Source organism: Podarcis erhardii (genome assembly GCF_964252035.2).
Source record: "Podarcis erhardii genome assembly, chromosome: 3".
Classification (NCBI taxonomy): domain Eukaryota; kingdom Metazoa; phylum Chordata; class Lepidosauria; order Squamata; family Lacertidae; genus Podarcis; species Podarcis erhardii.
The window spans coordinates 25,172,619-25,191,225 of NC_138507.1; the positions used below are offsets into that span (position 1 = coordinate 25,172,619).

Genomic DNA, 18,607 nt, shown 5'->3' on the forward strand with positions numbered 1-18,607 from the left:
ATTGTGCATTTTAATTATGAATAGTTATATTTTAATGCTTGTGTAATCAGTTTTTAAACAACTTTGAAGCTTATTTTGGCCCATGATATACAAAATTCATCTGTAAATACTTCCAAATATTAGTTATAAAGATGTTCATTCTTAACATACAGAATCTGAAAGTGCTAGCTGGTGCATTAAGCTATACCGTCCATCTTTATAAGATAATAATTGCAGCGTCACTGGCTGCATTGTTGCCCCTGTGTTTCGCAAGGTGACATCCATTCTTGAAGAAAGGCGAGGCTTGGAGCAGCTCTGTACTAGGCTCACCTTGAAGTAATTGTTCTAGCCTCTCGTACTGTCATATTGTATAGCTGCCACAAACAAATATTGTGCATTAGCTGTGTCAAAGGCAGAAGGGTGGGAGGGGGGAGCAGGATTTCCAAATCAACACAGTTAAAACTTCTCTCCTTTTGCAAACTGAGGAGGGTAGGACAGGAGCAGGTGGCTCTTCCTTAAGCTGCTTCAACGCCTAGTTCAACAGTGGCCACCAAGCTCAAAGTAACTCTACAAGAGATATGAGCCCTCTGCTAGACAACCTTTGAAAGAATGTCAATGTGAAGCAATATTCTGGGAAGGCAATCATCTAACAGGTTCAGCCTATTGCCTACTTTGTTTGTTTCTACCCTCTCCTGGAAGCTGTAACCCTGGAAACTAGTAATTGTGAACTGGACTAAGTATTTTTGTCATCCCTCCCCAGAGGCTATGCTCAGCCCAAGGACTGAGCAAAAGCCTAATACCACCCCTTTAAGGTGGGGCTTTGTAAAATCTAGTTCCATGAGACTTTCTAGCTCATTTAAAACTGTAGTCAAGATTTTACATAGGCCTACAACGATAAGAAATTACGTACAGTGGTGCCCCGCAAGACGAATGCCTCGCAAGACGAAAAACGCGCTAGACGAAAGAGTTTTCCGTTTTCGAGGTGCTTCGCAAGATGAATTTCCCTATGGGCTTGCTTCGCAAGACGAAAACGTATTGCGAGTTCTTGCGAGTTTTTTCCCTCCCCCCCCCCTTTTCTAAGCCGCTAATAGCCGCTAATAGCGCTAAGCCGCTAAGCCGCTAATGGCCGTGCTTCGCAAGACGAAAAAACCGCAAGACGAAGAGACTCATAGAACGAATTAATTTCGTCTTGCGAGGCACCACTGTAGCTGAAATCACTGGCAGGATATGATAATAAATCCTTGAGAATTGTTACTTTTGCATTGTCTGTGATTTTACTATATTTACAAAGTCAGACCTATTAATTAACAGTATTTATAAACCATATTTTACCCAAAGGTCCCATACACACACACACACACACACACACACACACACACACACACACACACATTTATAGCCAAATAGTATGTCAGCTGAAATCAAAATAAACAAATTGCTATACAATTTCAGAGAGAGAGAGAAAGAGTTGGCAGTGGGAACTAGAAACAACATATTTACAGGGATAACCATATTTCACCTTTCATAAAGGCTGGGCAAAGAGATGCATCTTCATCTGATGCAGGAAGGAAAATACTTTTGAAGCATGACGCACCTCAGAGTGGTACATCTTCATATATGTTGAGGATTTGGGGCTTAAGATTTTTAGGATGTCATCATTAGTGCTTTGAATTGGGCCTGGAGGATAATTGGCAAGTTATGCACACTGGCCATTATCAAGAGATACATGCAGTGTATGATGCAACGGAGATCTCATTGGATGACTTGCCTCTAGCCATAGGAGCCAACTCCAGTGGGCTGTGGGTGCTTGGGCACCCACAATAATATAGTTGTGGGGCTGGGCACCCCCAAGGTCAATCAGCAAAGCCAGAGAGAGGCAGCCAGCCAGCCTCTGTTGCACTCCTTCAGCGCTGCTCTCGACAGCCAGCCAGTGAGTTACCCTTCTCTGGGGGAAGGCTCAGATGTGGGAGCAGAGTCTCTCTGCCTCTGATTCTGAGCCCTCTCCAGAGAAAAGGTTGTTCCGCTGGTTGTGGAGAGAAGGAAGAAGAGATGCCACTGGCAACTGAAACACAGGCGTGTGACATCACATGCACATGCCTACACATAGCCCCCCCTCCAAAAACGCGATGTTGCATGTCGTGCGTGTGATATCACATGCACTACTTAAGGGCAAGTGTGTGTGACATTGAGCGTCTGTGTTACAGTGGCGGGCACCCACAATCCTAAGGGTGAGATGGTGCCCCTGCCTCTAGCTGCCCATTGTAATGCAGATTTATGTTCGCTCTGTACATGCAGTTTCATTCAAAAGAAACCTGTTTTGGTATGTGGATCTCTTTTCAGGAGCAATTTTTAGTCAAATTTCCATTCCATTGTATCTAATCAGCTAAATCGCGTATCTGTTTTCAAAAAAGCTTTGAGTTGCTAAAGCATCATAAATAATTTAAAGATAGAATTCTGAGCACGTGATGTAAATGGAGATAAATGATTCTTAACAGAACTGTTTTATATTTACAGTAATTTTTTCAGAAAACATATCTTTAAAAAGCTTTCTACTTTTGGAAACACATATGGCAACCTTACGAAAAATAGACTAGGATTCTATTACAGTGGTACCTTGGGTTACAAACTTAATTCGTTCAGGAGGTCCGTTCTTAACTCCAAACTGTTCTTAACTTGAGGTGCACGTTCGCTAATGGAGCCTGCCACTGCCGCTGTGCCACCGCTGCGCAATTTCCATAATCATCCTGGGGCAAAGTTTGCAACTCGGGGTACTACTTCCGGGCTAGCGGAGTTTGTAACTTGAAGTGTTTGTATGCCCGACGCATTTGTAACCTGAGGTACCACTGTATCTCTGTGTGAAACTCATAGGCTGTTATGGAGGGAGTACAGTTTCTTGTTCCATTATGATCTTCAGTTCCTTTCCCCAGTTTTTAATTAATTACTAAATAAGAAGTTTCTTAAGTCTAGGAAGCACCTTTAGATGCTTGCAGGTTGAAAATCTGTTTATTTTTCATTGTTGTTTCACATCATGAATTCAGACTGTTCTTCCTAGGTTTCCATATGCATTTGGTGTTAAGAACATTTATAAATTATTCTGAGCTAATGATCTTGTATCAATACAACAAAAATTGCATTCAGGGCCATCTTACCCATTAGGGTTAGCGGCACCCTGCGCCATGGTGCCTGCCCATCAGGGGTGCCCAGCAGCGGGAGTCCAGGACTGACTGGGAACAGCTGCGAGGGCATGCTGGGCGGTGACGGCAGCTCTTCCTACGGCCAGCAGCACTCTCTCACTTCCTGCCTGGGAGAGGAGGCAGCGGTGGCAGCGGCACAAAGCTACGCGGTGCCCTTCTCCCTCCTGCCCCCCCCCCCCCGCGGCAGTAGCGGGACTGCTGAGGACGCCCGCGTGGCAAGTGAGCCTTGAGCTGTGCCCATCGCAGGGGGCAGGGAGGGGGCATGCCGAGAACGTCACCCCCCCTTCCGTCGAGGAAAAAGGTGGAGTAAGGATACATTCAGATTTGGGGTGGTGGGAGGGGAAAGCTGGGGGGGGGCGCACTACCATTAGGACTCAGTTCGGAGATAAGGATGGACTTGAGAGCATGTTCTCCATGCAGTTAGTGGTTAAAAACAAACAAACACCAACAAAAATTCCTTGAAAGGTGGGTGTGGGTTTTAAGGTCCTATTAGATTCAGCAGGTAAGTGCAGTTAGGGCTGCAGCCTTTGTGACCCAAGTTTTGGGTCCTTTTTAGGTTCAGGATGTCACTGCTTTACACCCACCCCCCACAATATTTGAAAACGTCAGCTTTGTACTTAAACACAAATTTGCTGATAACTTCATTCTCTGTGTCTTTATCAATTTATTTAAAGAACAAACTGGTGATTGCTTTAACTTTTTGATATGTGGTGATCTGAATCATGAGGATGAATTAGAAGAACTTATGAGTCTTGAATGAGTCTTGCTTTGGAATTGAGGACTTCATTAGATTTTCTTTTGCCTTTTCATTTTATTTTGTTCTAAGGGCTTGTTGTTAGAGATAATGTGTAAGTGTGGTGTCAGCTCCCTAAAAAAAAAGGTAAACAGCTCTGGGGAACCTTTCCTTTAAAAGTCAACAACTTTGGGGTCCTCCCCTTAAAAAAGGTTAACAACTCTGGAAAATGGGGGGGGGCGCCGCCACTGGAGGGATCTTTGCACCACGGCGCCGGATATGCTTAAGATGGCCCTGATCGCACTGCAACCCTATTTCTTTGGAGATACAACAGTTCTATTCTGAAATGTTCTTCTGTAACATTCCTAATATTAATGACCTGTATTTGATATTCTTCATTTCACAATATTCCCCAATCTTACTATTTGATTCACTGCATTGTTTGTGTGGGATCTTTTCCTTCCAAATGACAGTCACCTCTGTTTCCCTCTCCTATCTCGAACAAAATGCTTCCAGGGAAGGTTTGTCATGCACATGTTATAACTTGAGCAGCGCATTTGGATTTTTTTTTTTTTTTTAGCTGATGTACCTTATGATTCAGGGCCTCTTGATTTCACTGCTGATACAAGTAGAATCAAAATTGTCATCCTCGTCTGTTTTCCTTTAACAGTGACACATAGCTGTTCATATTTCTTGTTTCACAAGCTGTGCTCATTAAATTACAATTACTTGATGGCAGAAGATTATTTTGGGGAGCTGGGAAGTTGGCTACTGAAAGTGTAGAAACCTGCTCCAAGAAGCTGTGTGAAGTTGAAAAATAAGAAGACAAAATGGCCTCTCAAGAATCTTCAGTTAGACTTTCACTACACAATCAGTTCAAGCACACTTGTCAAAGATCAGTCATGAAAACAATATAATGTATTATACTTGCTCATCTACTACTTCTGCTACTACTAGTAATAGTAATGATGATATTGCTTCATAAGGCTGAAATTATATAGTGTAGCATTGAATTATTTGAACCTTCAGGGGAAATAAGTCAATTTAAATTAAGTTTTCCTTTTGGATTTTAAAAGGCTCCCATAGTGTACTCTAGGGGACACCAGAATAGTACCCGTGAGAGTGCGTGTTAATTCCTTAAATAGCACCCACATATTCTTTAAGTATTCCCTTAGAAATCTACAATTCATGGGATATTATTTGCTCTTCCTACTCAGTTCCCGTTTACACTGGCTTGGTATCTCCTACACTGTATCCCTATTCCTTAAACATATCCACATTTCATTGAATTCCAGGATTGGATGTGCACCTTTCCTTCCCCATTCTGGACAGAGGGTAGGTGCAAATAGCTTCTCTCTGTGAGCAAGTGCAGTTGTTCCTTTCTCCCATTGATGGTGGTAGGGCATGCAAGTACCATTTTTGTGGCCCTGTCTCTTTCTCTGCTCTTTTAGATGTGCAGCTATTATGTGTTATGCCACAATCCCATGGCAGCAATTATGCAACTGGCATTTGACACCACTCTCAGGAAATTTCAAATGTGTTCAATAGCCCTCCAAAGGTTGGTGAACAGTTTTTGAATGGGCCATGAGCAGCAGTCTGAAGAGACTCAGAAGCTGAGAACTAGGAGCCAGGACCAAAGGACAATCAGGATCTCAAGGCAACTAGGAGGAAGGGCTGGAGAACAAGCTTAGAGCCAGAATGAAGGAGCAAGAACAGAAATGCAAGACCAGATAGAGTTCATGAAAGCCTTGTTGCTCTAAGCAAAGCCCAGCTTGGGGGGGGGTAGTTCTTTATAAACCTTCCTAGCCTGCAGGAGACAATGGCCAACCTGAGCAGGTAGAGCCAGACCAGAACTGGAAAGTTCCTACTTGAGAGGCTGCAGTTACATGGCTCATTTCATGGGGCAGTGCTCAGCAGTTCCTAAAAGTGGCCATGGATGTTGACCCTTTGGCAAGGACAGGTGTCAGGAGAGTGGAATGGGAGTATGGACGGCTGACTTGGAACAGTAGAAGGAGCACTCCACATGGCAACATGTTTAAAACAGCACAACCTATATGCTCGAGTAAGGTATCAGCAAGCATGGGGGAATCTTGAGGTTTGCGGAAGTACAAAATATCTTTAGAACACGCCCCCCCCCCCAGCTAAGCAGACCAATAAAGACTGAGTGTACTTAATGGACAAAGCATGCTGGTAGAATGGAGCTACTTAAATCCTGCACAGCAGCATACCACACAAACGGTTTGGTTGCACACCCAATTGGTTGCTTCCTGTTAATAGTTCACAGCAGAGGAACCTCTTGGTATACCCCATTTGCCTCAGTGTAGAAGGCAACCAAACTTGAGGTGAATTTCAGTGTGCATTCAGTAATCTTAGCCGTAAAGGCAACAAATTTGATGTTTTATGTCATCAGCCAAATAGGGGTGAACAGAACAAAGTGGTTCCCCTCCAGAAAATTCATGCCACTGCATGAAATGGATTGCAGAATAGCTAGAATGGATTCTGTAGTTAATTTAAGGCACGCATCAAGAGCCCTAGCTGGCCTTGTTTTATATGAAATACTCTAGGAGGCTGTATTGCAAGGTAAGCCATGTACGGTGAAAAGATGCTTTCATACTCCAGCCATAATCAGTGCTCCATACAGGGTAGTAGCATTTTTGAAATGTGTCGCAATATTTCTCCAAATATCAGTGATTGCTGTGACTATTCATTGGCTATAAAGACTGAAATGTGGGAGCCAGCTGATTTCTCTCAAAACTCAACAACAGGTTAGGCCCATTTTGCTTTGCACCTTGGGTTCTACAAGGGCTAGAGACTTCCTTTAAAAATAAAAAAAAAGAAAGCTGGGAATCTGGAATGGCTATTCTCTCAGGCTCCTCTGTCATACTGTCTTCTAGACCAAACAAAAAAGGAACCTATCCCACTGTAAAAGCTTTCTTATTGTAAAATAATCTGGTAATTTCCACTACCTCAAGCGAGTACTCTTATCAGCAAAGGTGATCAGCTCTAAAGACAATTGAGAATTCCTTGGTTTCATTACAGTAGGCAGCATTCTATAGCCTTCTTTTATAACAACACTTTCAACCTGATAATATCGGTGAACAGATTAGCAAATGAGTGGCAATAGGCTTTAACCCAGTAAGAAACTTTTAAACATTTGGTTAACAGGTGGGTTTTTATTTTTTTTACTTTAAAAAATGGAGGAGCAGCTGATGTAATTTCTTCATTCCAGCAGTCATAGGAGCAACCTGAAACCTACATACCAACTAGGAGAGCCTAATTTAAATGTCTCCTACCTCCCACCTTCCATTTTAAGATTGCAACTAAATGCAGCCTCCATGCTTTCAACACCAGAGGTTTTCTCCCTCCCCTTCCCTGCTTTATTTTGCCAGCTATCCCGATAAAGAGTTATCAAGAACTCACAAACTTCTACATTATTCTGTGACATTTTGGTTGGTCTGATACATGTATTAACCTAATGTGGATTTTGGAACCATGCATTTAAATATCCACTTTATGGATCAAAATGAAGACATAATTCTTTAAGGCAAAGAAATGAATCAAAATTATTCATAGCTAACTCCTGATTAGTGTTGGAGACTTAAACACGCATATTTAACATTTCAAAGTCCCATCATTTGAGCTAGTAGTCAAAGCTCTCTTGCATTCTCCCTGGGTCACAATTGGTGGAGCAGAGAAAATAGACGAAAATCCCCTTTGAGAGCAGGAATCCTAATGATGGTTCATGTTTGGCAGTTTTTCAGTTTTAATGCAAAGTTACTTTAGAGATCTAACATGCTGACATTACTGTTCTGCCAAGATTGTGGGAGGAACGAAGCAAAAACTTTTCAGCAGCACGTACTAGTATACTGTACGTATGCATTAAACCATAATTTATTTTTAACTATGGTTTAATGTGCCATTTTCTACAGCGGTGTTGTATTTTGTAAATGGCATTTCCATGCGCTCTGGCTTCCGTCACGGTGTTCCATTGTGACAGAAGCGGTTTAGTCATGTTGGCCACATAACCCAGAAAGCTGTCTGCAGACAAACGCCGGCTCCCTCAGCCTGAGGTGAGATGAGCACCGCACCCCATAGTTGTCTTTGACTGGACTTAACTGTCCTGGGGTCCTTTACCTACCTTATATTTTGCATACATTAAATTTTACCTTTACCTACCTTATATTTTGCATACATTAAATTAATTTGTAAAACTATCATTTTTAGGTTCAAGGAGCAGGTTTTCGAGGTTGGAAGGAAGTAACATCCATATTTAATAAGGATGATGAAGAACAGTTACTAACAGGATGTAAATCTCCAAAATCTAAAGGGTATGTATATAGGGGAGTGGGAAGTGATATAAAATAAACATGGAGTAAATAATGCAAGTACCAAGGCTGCTACAGGTGTTAAGGCTAGAATCAAGATAATCAGATAAAAAAACAATTTAAAGTTTAGAAGGCAAGACAGTTCTTACGTCACATTTATATTATTTTTCAGCTTGCAAGATTCTGTTTAAGTTAAGGATCCACATGGGGAAGAAAAAGCAGTTATTGTAGACAATCTACTGAAGTGCAGTGGGATTTTTTAAAGACAGTTGGGTGGAAGCAAAGTACATAATCTTCTTTGAGGGCCATCAGCACAAGTCAGTCTTTGTCTTTCAACCATCTGATGCAAATTCTGTAAGTTTCAATTGAAACAATATGCTCATTATAGTATCAAATAGAGGAGCAGATAAACCCAAAATGACAGACACATGAGCATTGCCTACCTTACCTTTCACACACAGATCATCAACACTATTCCTTGTGAGACTTATGCTGGTTGCACATAGGAATCTACAGCTTCTCTTATTAGGGAAAAAGGGTAGGATACAAGTTTAATACATAATAATGTATTCCGTTCTGATAAATTCTGTATTATTTTATTCTCTGTTTAGCCATTTTTCTAGAGTAGAAATGTAAAACGTTTAAATAAAAATACATTTCTAGTGAGACTTGATCAGTTATACAAGGATAACGACAAAATTGTTCTGGTCTTCCTCTGTCTTAAAAGTAAATATGTCAAACTTTCTTCCCCCAAAATGTGTTCCAATAAGAACAATTTTTTATTGTTCCCTAGAACAAGCTTAAAATTAAAAGAGGATGTGAAATCCGAAAAGAAAGGTGGATTTTGGGACAGTTTGGTGATAAAACAGAACATCCAGTCCAGGAAGCCAGACGAAATTGAAGGATGGGAGCCACCACAGATCCCTGCCAGTGATAACCTCAGCGACGCTGGAAGTACTCTGAGTGACTATCCATCTTGGTCAGGTTGGGAAGACGAAACCAAAGGCTCCACAAAATACACCAACCTGGCAAGCTCAGGAAATAGCTCAAGATGGAGCATCAGATCAGCTGGAAGGTTGGTTAGCATAAGGCGACAAAGCAAAGGCAACCTTACTGATAACTGGGAAGAACTAGAATGACATACAAAATGTGAAATGTTCTATAAGTGATAATAAGCGACATGGTTATGTATATCTTCAAACCAAAATCAAAACTGCTTAATATTGCACCTTTACAGAAGAGTATTCAAATTGTCCAACCATCTGCTCACCTTATCCTAAGTTTCTTAGTTCTTCCATTTTCCATATTGAATGAAGTCGAGCACCTACTTTGTGCCTATATTTCACACATATTCTATAGCACCTTGGCTCGCTTTTTTAAAAAACAAAACAAAACCCCCACAATTTAATGAATGTATACACTGGTTGAATATTTGACTGCCTTACATAAGAACTTCTCTAGTTTGAAGTTCTCTCTTTCCTAGTTTTCAGACATCAAAGATCTATATTTTGAATGCTGACCCTGTTGTGTAAAAGTGCTGTTTGCCGTTTGACACTGCATTGTTTCAGCTTGATACATTGCTTTCATTGTCCTGAACATGAACACATGATTCTCAGGCTGGAACGTCAAAGATCCTGCATTTCCCCTAAAGTCCTGAATTGCACATGACTTGTAAGAAACCCACACGTACGTGTTTCTTCTTCCGTTACAAAATATTCGCTGATGAATTTCAGGCTTCCATGTATTATGTTGATTAATCAATAATACGGCTAAAACAGGTTTGCAATCATCCCAAACCACATAACCACAGATGAATGAGGTGACCGCTAAGATCTGATTTATGAATTTCCTAAGTGCTGTAGCAGGCAACAAAAGTAGCTTTTATATGCTTGGGCTTCACATTGCAGTAACAACATACAAAAGGGCCCATCGCCTCAATAACCTAGGTCACACAGGTACTTTCTATACTAGTACAGTCTGAAATGGGTCTCTGTGTGCATTACCAATGCAGTAGGGAGCCTACCCTTATGACTATGAGTGTTGTCAGCATCTACTATATCATTTAGGAAATGTAGGAATCAGGCCCAATTGTCAGAAAACTATCTGTTTGAAGGGTTATTATTGCTTTTTTCCTTCTGTCCCCATTCCCTCAAACTATGACTCCATGTTGCTCTTTTGCAGGACGTGTTTGATGTTCTCTTGGCATTTACAGAATGACAGTAGTTAATGCTCTGTCTCTGCTATGTACAAGGGTTATTTAAGTATGTGTATTTGCTGTTGTGAGGTTTAGTCTTACTGGTTGCTGCTACTTTATTATTAATAACAAAGAGCTATGCATTATAGTGCACATGGGAAGTTGGAAATGTACCGTAGGTAAAGTTTAGGGTATCTCACCTCCCCCCCCCCGAGTACTTTTACCTATCCATTTTATTTAAAATTGTCCAATTTATGAGATTGGAGTGACATAAACACACTGTAATTCAGTGTACTTGCACCACTGTGACAGAGGAAGTCCAATACATCAATTTAACATCTCCTTTCAATCATAACATAAGATATACACATATATGTTACATGTGTGCCATTTTTGCATCTGTGATAGCCAAATTCTAACATTTAGCTATATGATACAAGATAATCTTTGCTGCATTGAAGACAAATTGTTAATGGTCAGAATAACCGAGCACCACAACTTTCATTTCATATGACTTGGCTCTGCGTACAACTTTTTTCAATGGCTGGAGATCTAACTGGCTCAGAATGATTTTGCCCAATTCTTCAGTTCTTGCAAAAGGAAGTCTTAACCCTGACTGTACTTGGATGAAAGTAGCAAATTGTCAGTAAAAGAGGAAAAATAGTAGACAGGAGTCACCAGAGAGCCATCTGTTTGTCTAGCTGCCACTATTACTGATCTGAATATGAAAAAAACATGTTAAAAGTGCCTTGTTCTATAATACTGCACCATAAATGCTCACACCTTTTAATTACTTCCTTGTTCCTTGTGGACACTTGTTTAATACTCTGTAAAACGAATATCAATCCAAGATGCTAGACTTAACTATTTGTCCCAAATTATGAATCTTTACTTGATACTGATGCTGAGCCTATGTACCACAGCTTGTACCTTATTCAGCAATATGGACACCTTTAAAAAATTCAAGACTTGCTTCCAGTGAGATCAGCAATTTTTAAACAAAATGAAATGTTTTATAACTATGCAGACTATCCATTTTATGTTTTCATAATTTAATAGCCCATTCCACATAAAAAGTTGTCACCCAGTGAAAGTTTCTGTCACTGGTGGATACAACCCAAAGATTTTACAGTACTCTTGTGCAGGTTGCAGGATTCTGTGGACTTGTCTGTCACAGCTAGAGAGTGCTTGTGGAACAAGAGCTGTCCTCCTGTTCTGTTTAAGTAGCCTGCAGCTTGGAATTGCACTATTAGTCCAACTCTTCTTGCTCCCCCCCCCCCCCCCGGAAATGTATTTGAAGCCAATAGCATTTGTGCTATTTTGGCAGGAGGCCACAAAAAGCTTGTATCCTTTCCAACACCAAACTGTACCCGCTTGCTATGGCAATACAATATTGTGCTTTGTAGGGTTGGGATTTTCAGCTGTCACACAACTGAACCTGTATTGAAAAATGCAGATTTGTTTAGGCAAGTTAAAAGCAGAGGATGCAAACCAGTCAAAGCTGACGCTTGTAAGTCTCATTCGGTTGAATGGAAAAATGAAATGCATGTTTAACTTTCACACATAGAAATAAGTAAGACTTAATACTGCTTAACTTTGGCTAGACCATGTTCTGAATTTTATGTCTTAGATATAATTGCAGAATATAGCCATTTTCTTTATGCAAAGATTTCTATAGTTTACAGTCCTTTGGAGGGCCTTCATACAGCAGGAGCTGAATTGTGGGATGTTGGCACTGAGCTCTGTCTTGGGGAAAAAACCCAGGAACGATGGGGCAAAGGTGGTTAGAAGCTCAGTGTTCACCACCTGTGGAAACTTCCTTAAACTGTGATAGGTAGGGGTTATGCCTTGCACATTATACTGTCAAGTGCCTGTACTTTACCTTGATGACATGTTTGTGATGCTACGGCTTGATTCCACGTGAAAGAAATGTTCACACATTTGTGCTGCATTTAGATACCAATGAAGACAAAGAAACATCCATCACTCTAGATCCTGTGTGTTGGCTTAAGCTGTTAAATAGTCTCATTTGTGCTGACGCAGTGCGAGCTTATGCACAGATTCTGACCCACTTCTCAGAAAACAGTTCCCGTTGCTCCTCTCAGTCACATGACAGGCAAGCCTTTGCTTTAGCTTCTACAAGGCCAGCACACTACAAGGCGTGCCTAGCCCTGCTTTTCTACCTTCCCACCACAACCTATGCTGCCAAGAACAGCAGGAGCTCTGAAGGAAGCACTAGCAGCCTGCTGCTGAGCTTGATCCTGTCCCAAGCACTGATGTGAGGGGAGATGTTTCCTTCTTGGTCTGTGTGCTCTGGAGTGGGTGGCAGGCCCACAGGATCAGGCCTCAAGCGGGAATCTGAGATACATAAAGTATCATCTGATTTTTAAGCTAGGGGAGATATTTGTAAAAATGGGACACAATCCAACAAAAGTTCTGCACTTTCATACCTCATTGATTTCCATGCTATTTAATGTGTTTCTCTCTCATTGAAATCAGTGAGATGCAAGTGTCCTTCAGTTTGGCTGGATCATGCTCATATTTTCCTAAAGCATCATTCTTTAATTTTAAGGGCAGTGGTTAAATTTTAATGTAATTTATGGTTGTGCTTTTGTAGGATTATTTGTTTGAAATGAGATTACTCTTTTGTGGTATTTTATGTGTTGGGCAAATTTTTATTCTTTCAATTCTTTTAAAATATCCACGATGTAGATGTTTGTGGACATTCCCTTTTTAAAAAAAGGCATATATCCTTCTTTGCTTTGTAAACATTTGATTTTATGTCCACTGGTTTTAAAGACACCATTACGATTGTATTCCAAGATTGCACATATGTAATGATTTAAATGTTTATATTGCCTTTTCGCTGCACATAAGCATAAATCTTGGCTTGAACTCCATGAAGGTGAAAACGCTTTATGTGGCTGTAACAAGTCACAATGCTCACAGTTTCTCTGGTATTTTATTAGTTTCACTTCAAATATAGTATTTTCACAGATGAATTAAAAAAAAAAATAGTTGAAACCAAGCTGTTGAATTATTTCAATTAAATCTATTTCTCTTAAGACAGGAAAACCTGTCTGTATTAGTCACTGAGATCCTGCCCGCCCATCTGACTGCCATACTTCTCAAAGTGCCATTGGTCAATTTGTTTGATTTCACAGTAGAGCTATAGAAGTCAGTTTCATGGTCCTAGAGTTTCCACATCTGGAAAAAGGAACAAAGGTCCAGGATATTACTTCCCCTGTGGTTACCATAGTTTAGGTACTCCAATGTCAAATACTCAGCTGCAACAATGCATAAGTGTTTGAGTAAGCAATGGGCTTTTAAATCACCTCTGGCAAATGTGGATTAGTTTAACAGAGCATTTTGGAAGAAAACTACAGATCACTTGCTGCTTATTTTCTACATTTATTCTTTGCCTTCAGCCTTTCACTTACATGAAAAAAATGATACACATAACAAACACAATAAACCACACTAATTTGAAAATAGCTGTAAGACATGGTAGGTAAAGGCACAATAAAATACGCTACCCTCTTCCGCTTACAAGATTAAAAAGACTGGGGGGGAAGGTATTTGTCCGATGTTGAAATCACATCAAGAAAAGCACCGAACAAAGTCTCCCTAGCGAAAGCACTGCAGAAGGTGCCACCCTGAAAAATACTCTCTCCCCATTCACATTGCACAAATAAGAGAATAGCCTCTGATGATGTGAACAGGAAGAGGTTCAGTACAAGAAATCCAACAGATACTGGGGTCCATAGCTGTACACTGCTTACAGCGCAGGGTACTTTAAAAAGTCACATAGCTCACAGCTTTAAAAAATATGATTAAAAACATTTATCATTTCTGAAAGATGGCCTGCATAACTTTCTGTGGTATCTGTCTCTGTTCAAGAAGGGCGGAAAACCTTGCTGGTGGTATTTGTTTCTTGTTTGGCTTTGATGGGAATCTTTATGTAACTACTGGTCAAGGCGCAGTGTGGTTATGCCTCCCCTTTGCACATAGCAGCAAGTGGCCATTTATCTCAGCCAGCCGTATTGTGAAGAGTTTTGCTTCCGTTAGCATTAGAAGTCAAATCCCCACCAGGGAGCTGCGATGTTATCCCTGGCTACTTTGTTCTTTTGTACAATGCAATAGCTACTGGGCAGCTTGTCTGAAACCTGCTCTGGAGTCACCACTATGGGGGTTTGCATAAATATCGAAAATAAACCAGAGACTGATGGCTGCTTCATGACTATGTATGCAAATAGAGATCTGTGGCACCTTAAAGGCTGACAGATCCATTATGTCAAGGCAAGCATCTCCCAAAGTTCCAGAGCAAATATTTGGGGTGCACGTGGGATTGCAGATGAAGGAGAGAAAGGAAAAGTCCCATTGCCTCGAACTCAAACATGGGCAGCACTGAAATCCACCTAAAATGTTGACTCCCTGCCCACTCCAATATTTAATTAAAAGCTTAATGTTGCAGTTCCTGCCTGTTTTACTGCTTCCTTTTTGAGAAAGAGAGATTTTCCACAACAGACAAGCTGGTGCTACAATTGTTTGCAAAAGTATAATGTCCCGCCTGCCAAAAGAGTCAACATGAACAGGCCTGGGGGAAAACCTAGGATGACAAATAAAAACACAGGACTGCAACAATTTGACAATTTCTTCATCGCCTGGACTCTATAAAAAACAAGAAAATCAAAGATAGAGAGCTGGTGTGGCAGCCACTGAGGCACTTACTAATAATGAAATTATTTGCCTTAAAATAAGCAATGCTGGCTACTGTACCCATGTGCACAAAACTACAAACCAGAGCTGCATACACACATTCAAAGTACATTCTTTCCCTCAAAGAGTTCTGGACACTGTAGTTAACCCCTCAGAATTCCAATTCCAAGCAACCCTTAACAACCTACAATACACAGATAATTATTTGAGGTGGGAAATGTCCTCTAGCATACTTTAAAGGTATATCATGCACACAGCCTTTTGCCACCGGGTTTCTTTGCAGGAACATTTCCTTGGCACTGCAGGAAGATGCCAATCACAAAGGTGCTACACTTGTTTCTGCTTGGGGTGTTGCTAAACTGAACTGCTCTTTGACCAACCGTTATGGATTAAACTGCAGCCCTCAGCTATTCGGTGTATCTCAAAAGACACCAGAATGCCCTAAAAATGCTTCTTGAGAAAGAAACCCTCTTTAAATGATCTCCAGAAAGATTTCACAATGGTATTTTGTACTGTGTATTTTATAACCAACCCTATTTTCCCCTCCTTTGCATGCAAACTCCCTTTTGAAACATGTTTAAACAATCGGACCAGCACTTTTTAGAGCTGTCTGATTTCCCCCCACAAAAAACCACAGCAGAATATAGCTTGGTGAGATCTGGGGAAATTCACTACATGATCGTGTACCCAGGGGCAGTTTGCAGAGGGAAGGGAAATGACCATACAAACCCAGAGAGAAAACATTGTCTTGTGACCCATTTTCTGTGAACAACAACAAGAAAAGTTAAACAAAGGCCTTCTACTGATCTCCGATTTTCTTTATCCGCCCCCTGCTGCTCAAGGACCTCGAGCCTCCTCACTTTCGCCTGCTGTACACTCTGTTTAAGGTAAACAACAGACTCATGATAATGACTTGGCAGTACAGCATATGGCAGCTGTAAACAAGAAGGAAAACAAATCAGTCTTCGCTTCCCATTAGGAAGCAAGCTATTGTTTGATAAAGATCTATGGGTTGATTACCTTCAGCTCGAAACAGCCCTATGGAAGATTTTTTTTTTTCCATTTCCCCACCTCAACAGCAGAGTAATTAACATTCCTAATGTAAATAGATTTCATATAAAATAAATCAGCTGCCGCTCCTAAGAAATGTAAAAACTATTCAGATCCGTGGGACGAGGTTGTGGCATTGTCAAACATGCCCTGTTACTATTTTATTCTTACTGTTCCCAGCTGTGTATTGGGACTTGAGCCAGGGTCACTTCTAGGTGAACATAAAAGCCTTTCCATTTGCTGGTGGGGTTTTTTTATGAGTTTGTCCTTGAGAACTTTGATTGGCTTCACAGAGGAGAGAGAAGAAATGCCAGGCTAGAGGGGGGCGGCAGTCAACTGAGCTCAGCCTTCTGTTTCAGACTGAAGTCACCTCATTCAGATGCCCACAAGAAATTTCACCCAACTAAGGCCATCCTGTTTAACTAACCCCAGTCGTTTGACTCCTGCAGCACGGGGGTATTCAGGAAAAGACTCTGAAGCCTAGTTCCCAGGACCAAAATGAGACAGTGGGTTGGCTCCAAGTAAGTCATTGTGTGAGTGGAACGACTTCTGTTTGTGCAGTGGGACTTCCTCTCCTATGCCACCACACATGTGCCTACACACAGAGAGAGCAAATATGCTCCAGAGTTTCCTTCACCGCCAAGGGCAAATTTGGGGGGGCAGAATGTTCGGGAGAAGTCATTCCACATAAGAAGTCATTCCACTCACATGACTTAAAGAGTCAACCCTGTTAACTGAACTTAAGTCCAATTGATGTGAATGGCTCCCACTGATTTCAAAGATATGATATATTGGGACCCACTGAAATCAGTGGAACACATTTCACAGCTAGGTTAATCTGGAGCCATTGGCTCATACATCAGAATCTGGTCTGCCAGAGAATCTCTATAAAGGAGATGACGTAGGCTTGGGCTGCTATTTAAAGAGTGTTAGACGCTGATAGGAAGGTGCTCAAATCCCCCTCCTTACCCAAACTGCTATTTTAAAGTAGTTTACACCACCTTGTACACTATGTATGCCATCTTGAGATCCTTGGACTATAAAGGTAGTATACAAATGTAGTAAAAAATAAATGTAATAAAAAATAAAAAATGATGTAAAAAATATTGTCTCCTGTGGGTGGTCCCAAGACTGGAATTAATCCCCATGTGAATAAGAGGGGCTTTAAAAGAAAATAAAAACTCAGGCTGGAAGAGAGGTTTCAGCATCTTCCCTTCTCAGTGTAGGGAAATCCCATTGGAAATGATGGAAATTCTCCAACATTAACTGACTGTGATCTGAGCAACTACAACATCCTACCAGAGCAGTTCAAGCCCAACTTTTAAGTGTTAATTACTCCCACACAGTCCTCTGGTTATTCCAAGGCCACTGGAAGAGCATCTCTTTGCTTCTTTCTCTTACCAACCATGGTAGGAAATGGACATTATTGCTGCAGGAACTTTGGCACAATTGCTGGAAGTCATGTGCACATGAGTCATCCAACTCTGTTCACTCATGCCTTCATTGTACCAGGTCCAGAGGGCACACCTCTGAAGACCTTTAAAAGAAGAAAAAAACAACCTAAGAAGGGTGCATTAATATCTTTACTGTGGAAAAAAATCGCTCCAGTTTCTACCCTTCTCCACCCCAGTCTTTCAACCACAGCTTCTACAGATGGTACAGACTAGCTGACTTCATTTGCTAGAAAAATGAGTATCATCCCTGCTATTGGAAGGCCCACAGCTTTGTGATAGACCTAGCAGAGTTTGCATGCATATTATGTATACTGTAAGGTTCAAAACTGTCTGCCATATAGAAACCACAGCCAGTCTCAAGAAACAATACTGCACCAGATGCACCAGAGGTTAGATTTATATAGACTCAGAGACACAACATGACCACATTCATACATCATGATAAACCATGGTTCTTAGCTTGCACATTACTTTTTGAGTGATACATGCTACCTGATCACTCCTACTATGCTCCTGCCCTGGAACAATCAAGAGAAACAAACCAGGAAGACGCAGTTAAGCTTTGCTTCTAGTTACAACCAAACTAGGGATCATGGTTTCTTGCTTCCCAATAAGCCATACTCCGTAAACCAACCATGGTTTAAAAAGGTGGCTAGCATTTGTGGCTCATTTCAGAGGAAAACCTATGATCCCAGGTCCGGATGTAACAGGAAGCAAGGCTTCTGATTATGACTTGTAAATGTGGCCACCAACTCAACAGCAGAAACACAGATGCAATGATGTAGGCTTTTGTTCCCATGTCTTCAACATTCCACATAAAGGAGGGGATGTGCCATAAATAAATGCGTATCAAGAGGCTGCAAACAGTCAAGTGTACACTTTGTTGTCCAGGCTTGCCTTCTCTCCAGTCATCTCAAGCCATGCCAAAACTTTGCCCCAATGTCCTTTTATTTTGTAAA

The 18,607-nt window shown here is 41.1% G+C and overlaps 1 protein-coding gene across 2 annotated transcripts in view; it reads left to right on the forward strand.

Moving 5' to 3' along the window:
* TDRP (testis development related protein) overlaps positions 1–12,176 on the forward strand; it is a 31,188-nt gene extending 19,012 nt beyond the window's left edge. For both annotated transcript variants that reach the window (XM_081857511.1, XM_081857510.1), the window contains exons 3-4: positions 8,131–8,234; positions 9,025–12,176. In XM_081857511.1, the coding sequence (XP_081713637.1) occupies positions 8,131–8,234; positions 9,025–9,370 (450 nt within the window). In that variant the 3' untranslated portion in view covers positions 9,371–12,176. The remainder of the gene's footprint in view (positions 1–8,130; positions 8,235–9,024) is intronic.
* Positions 12,177–18,607: the final 6,431 nt, after the last annotated feature.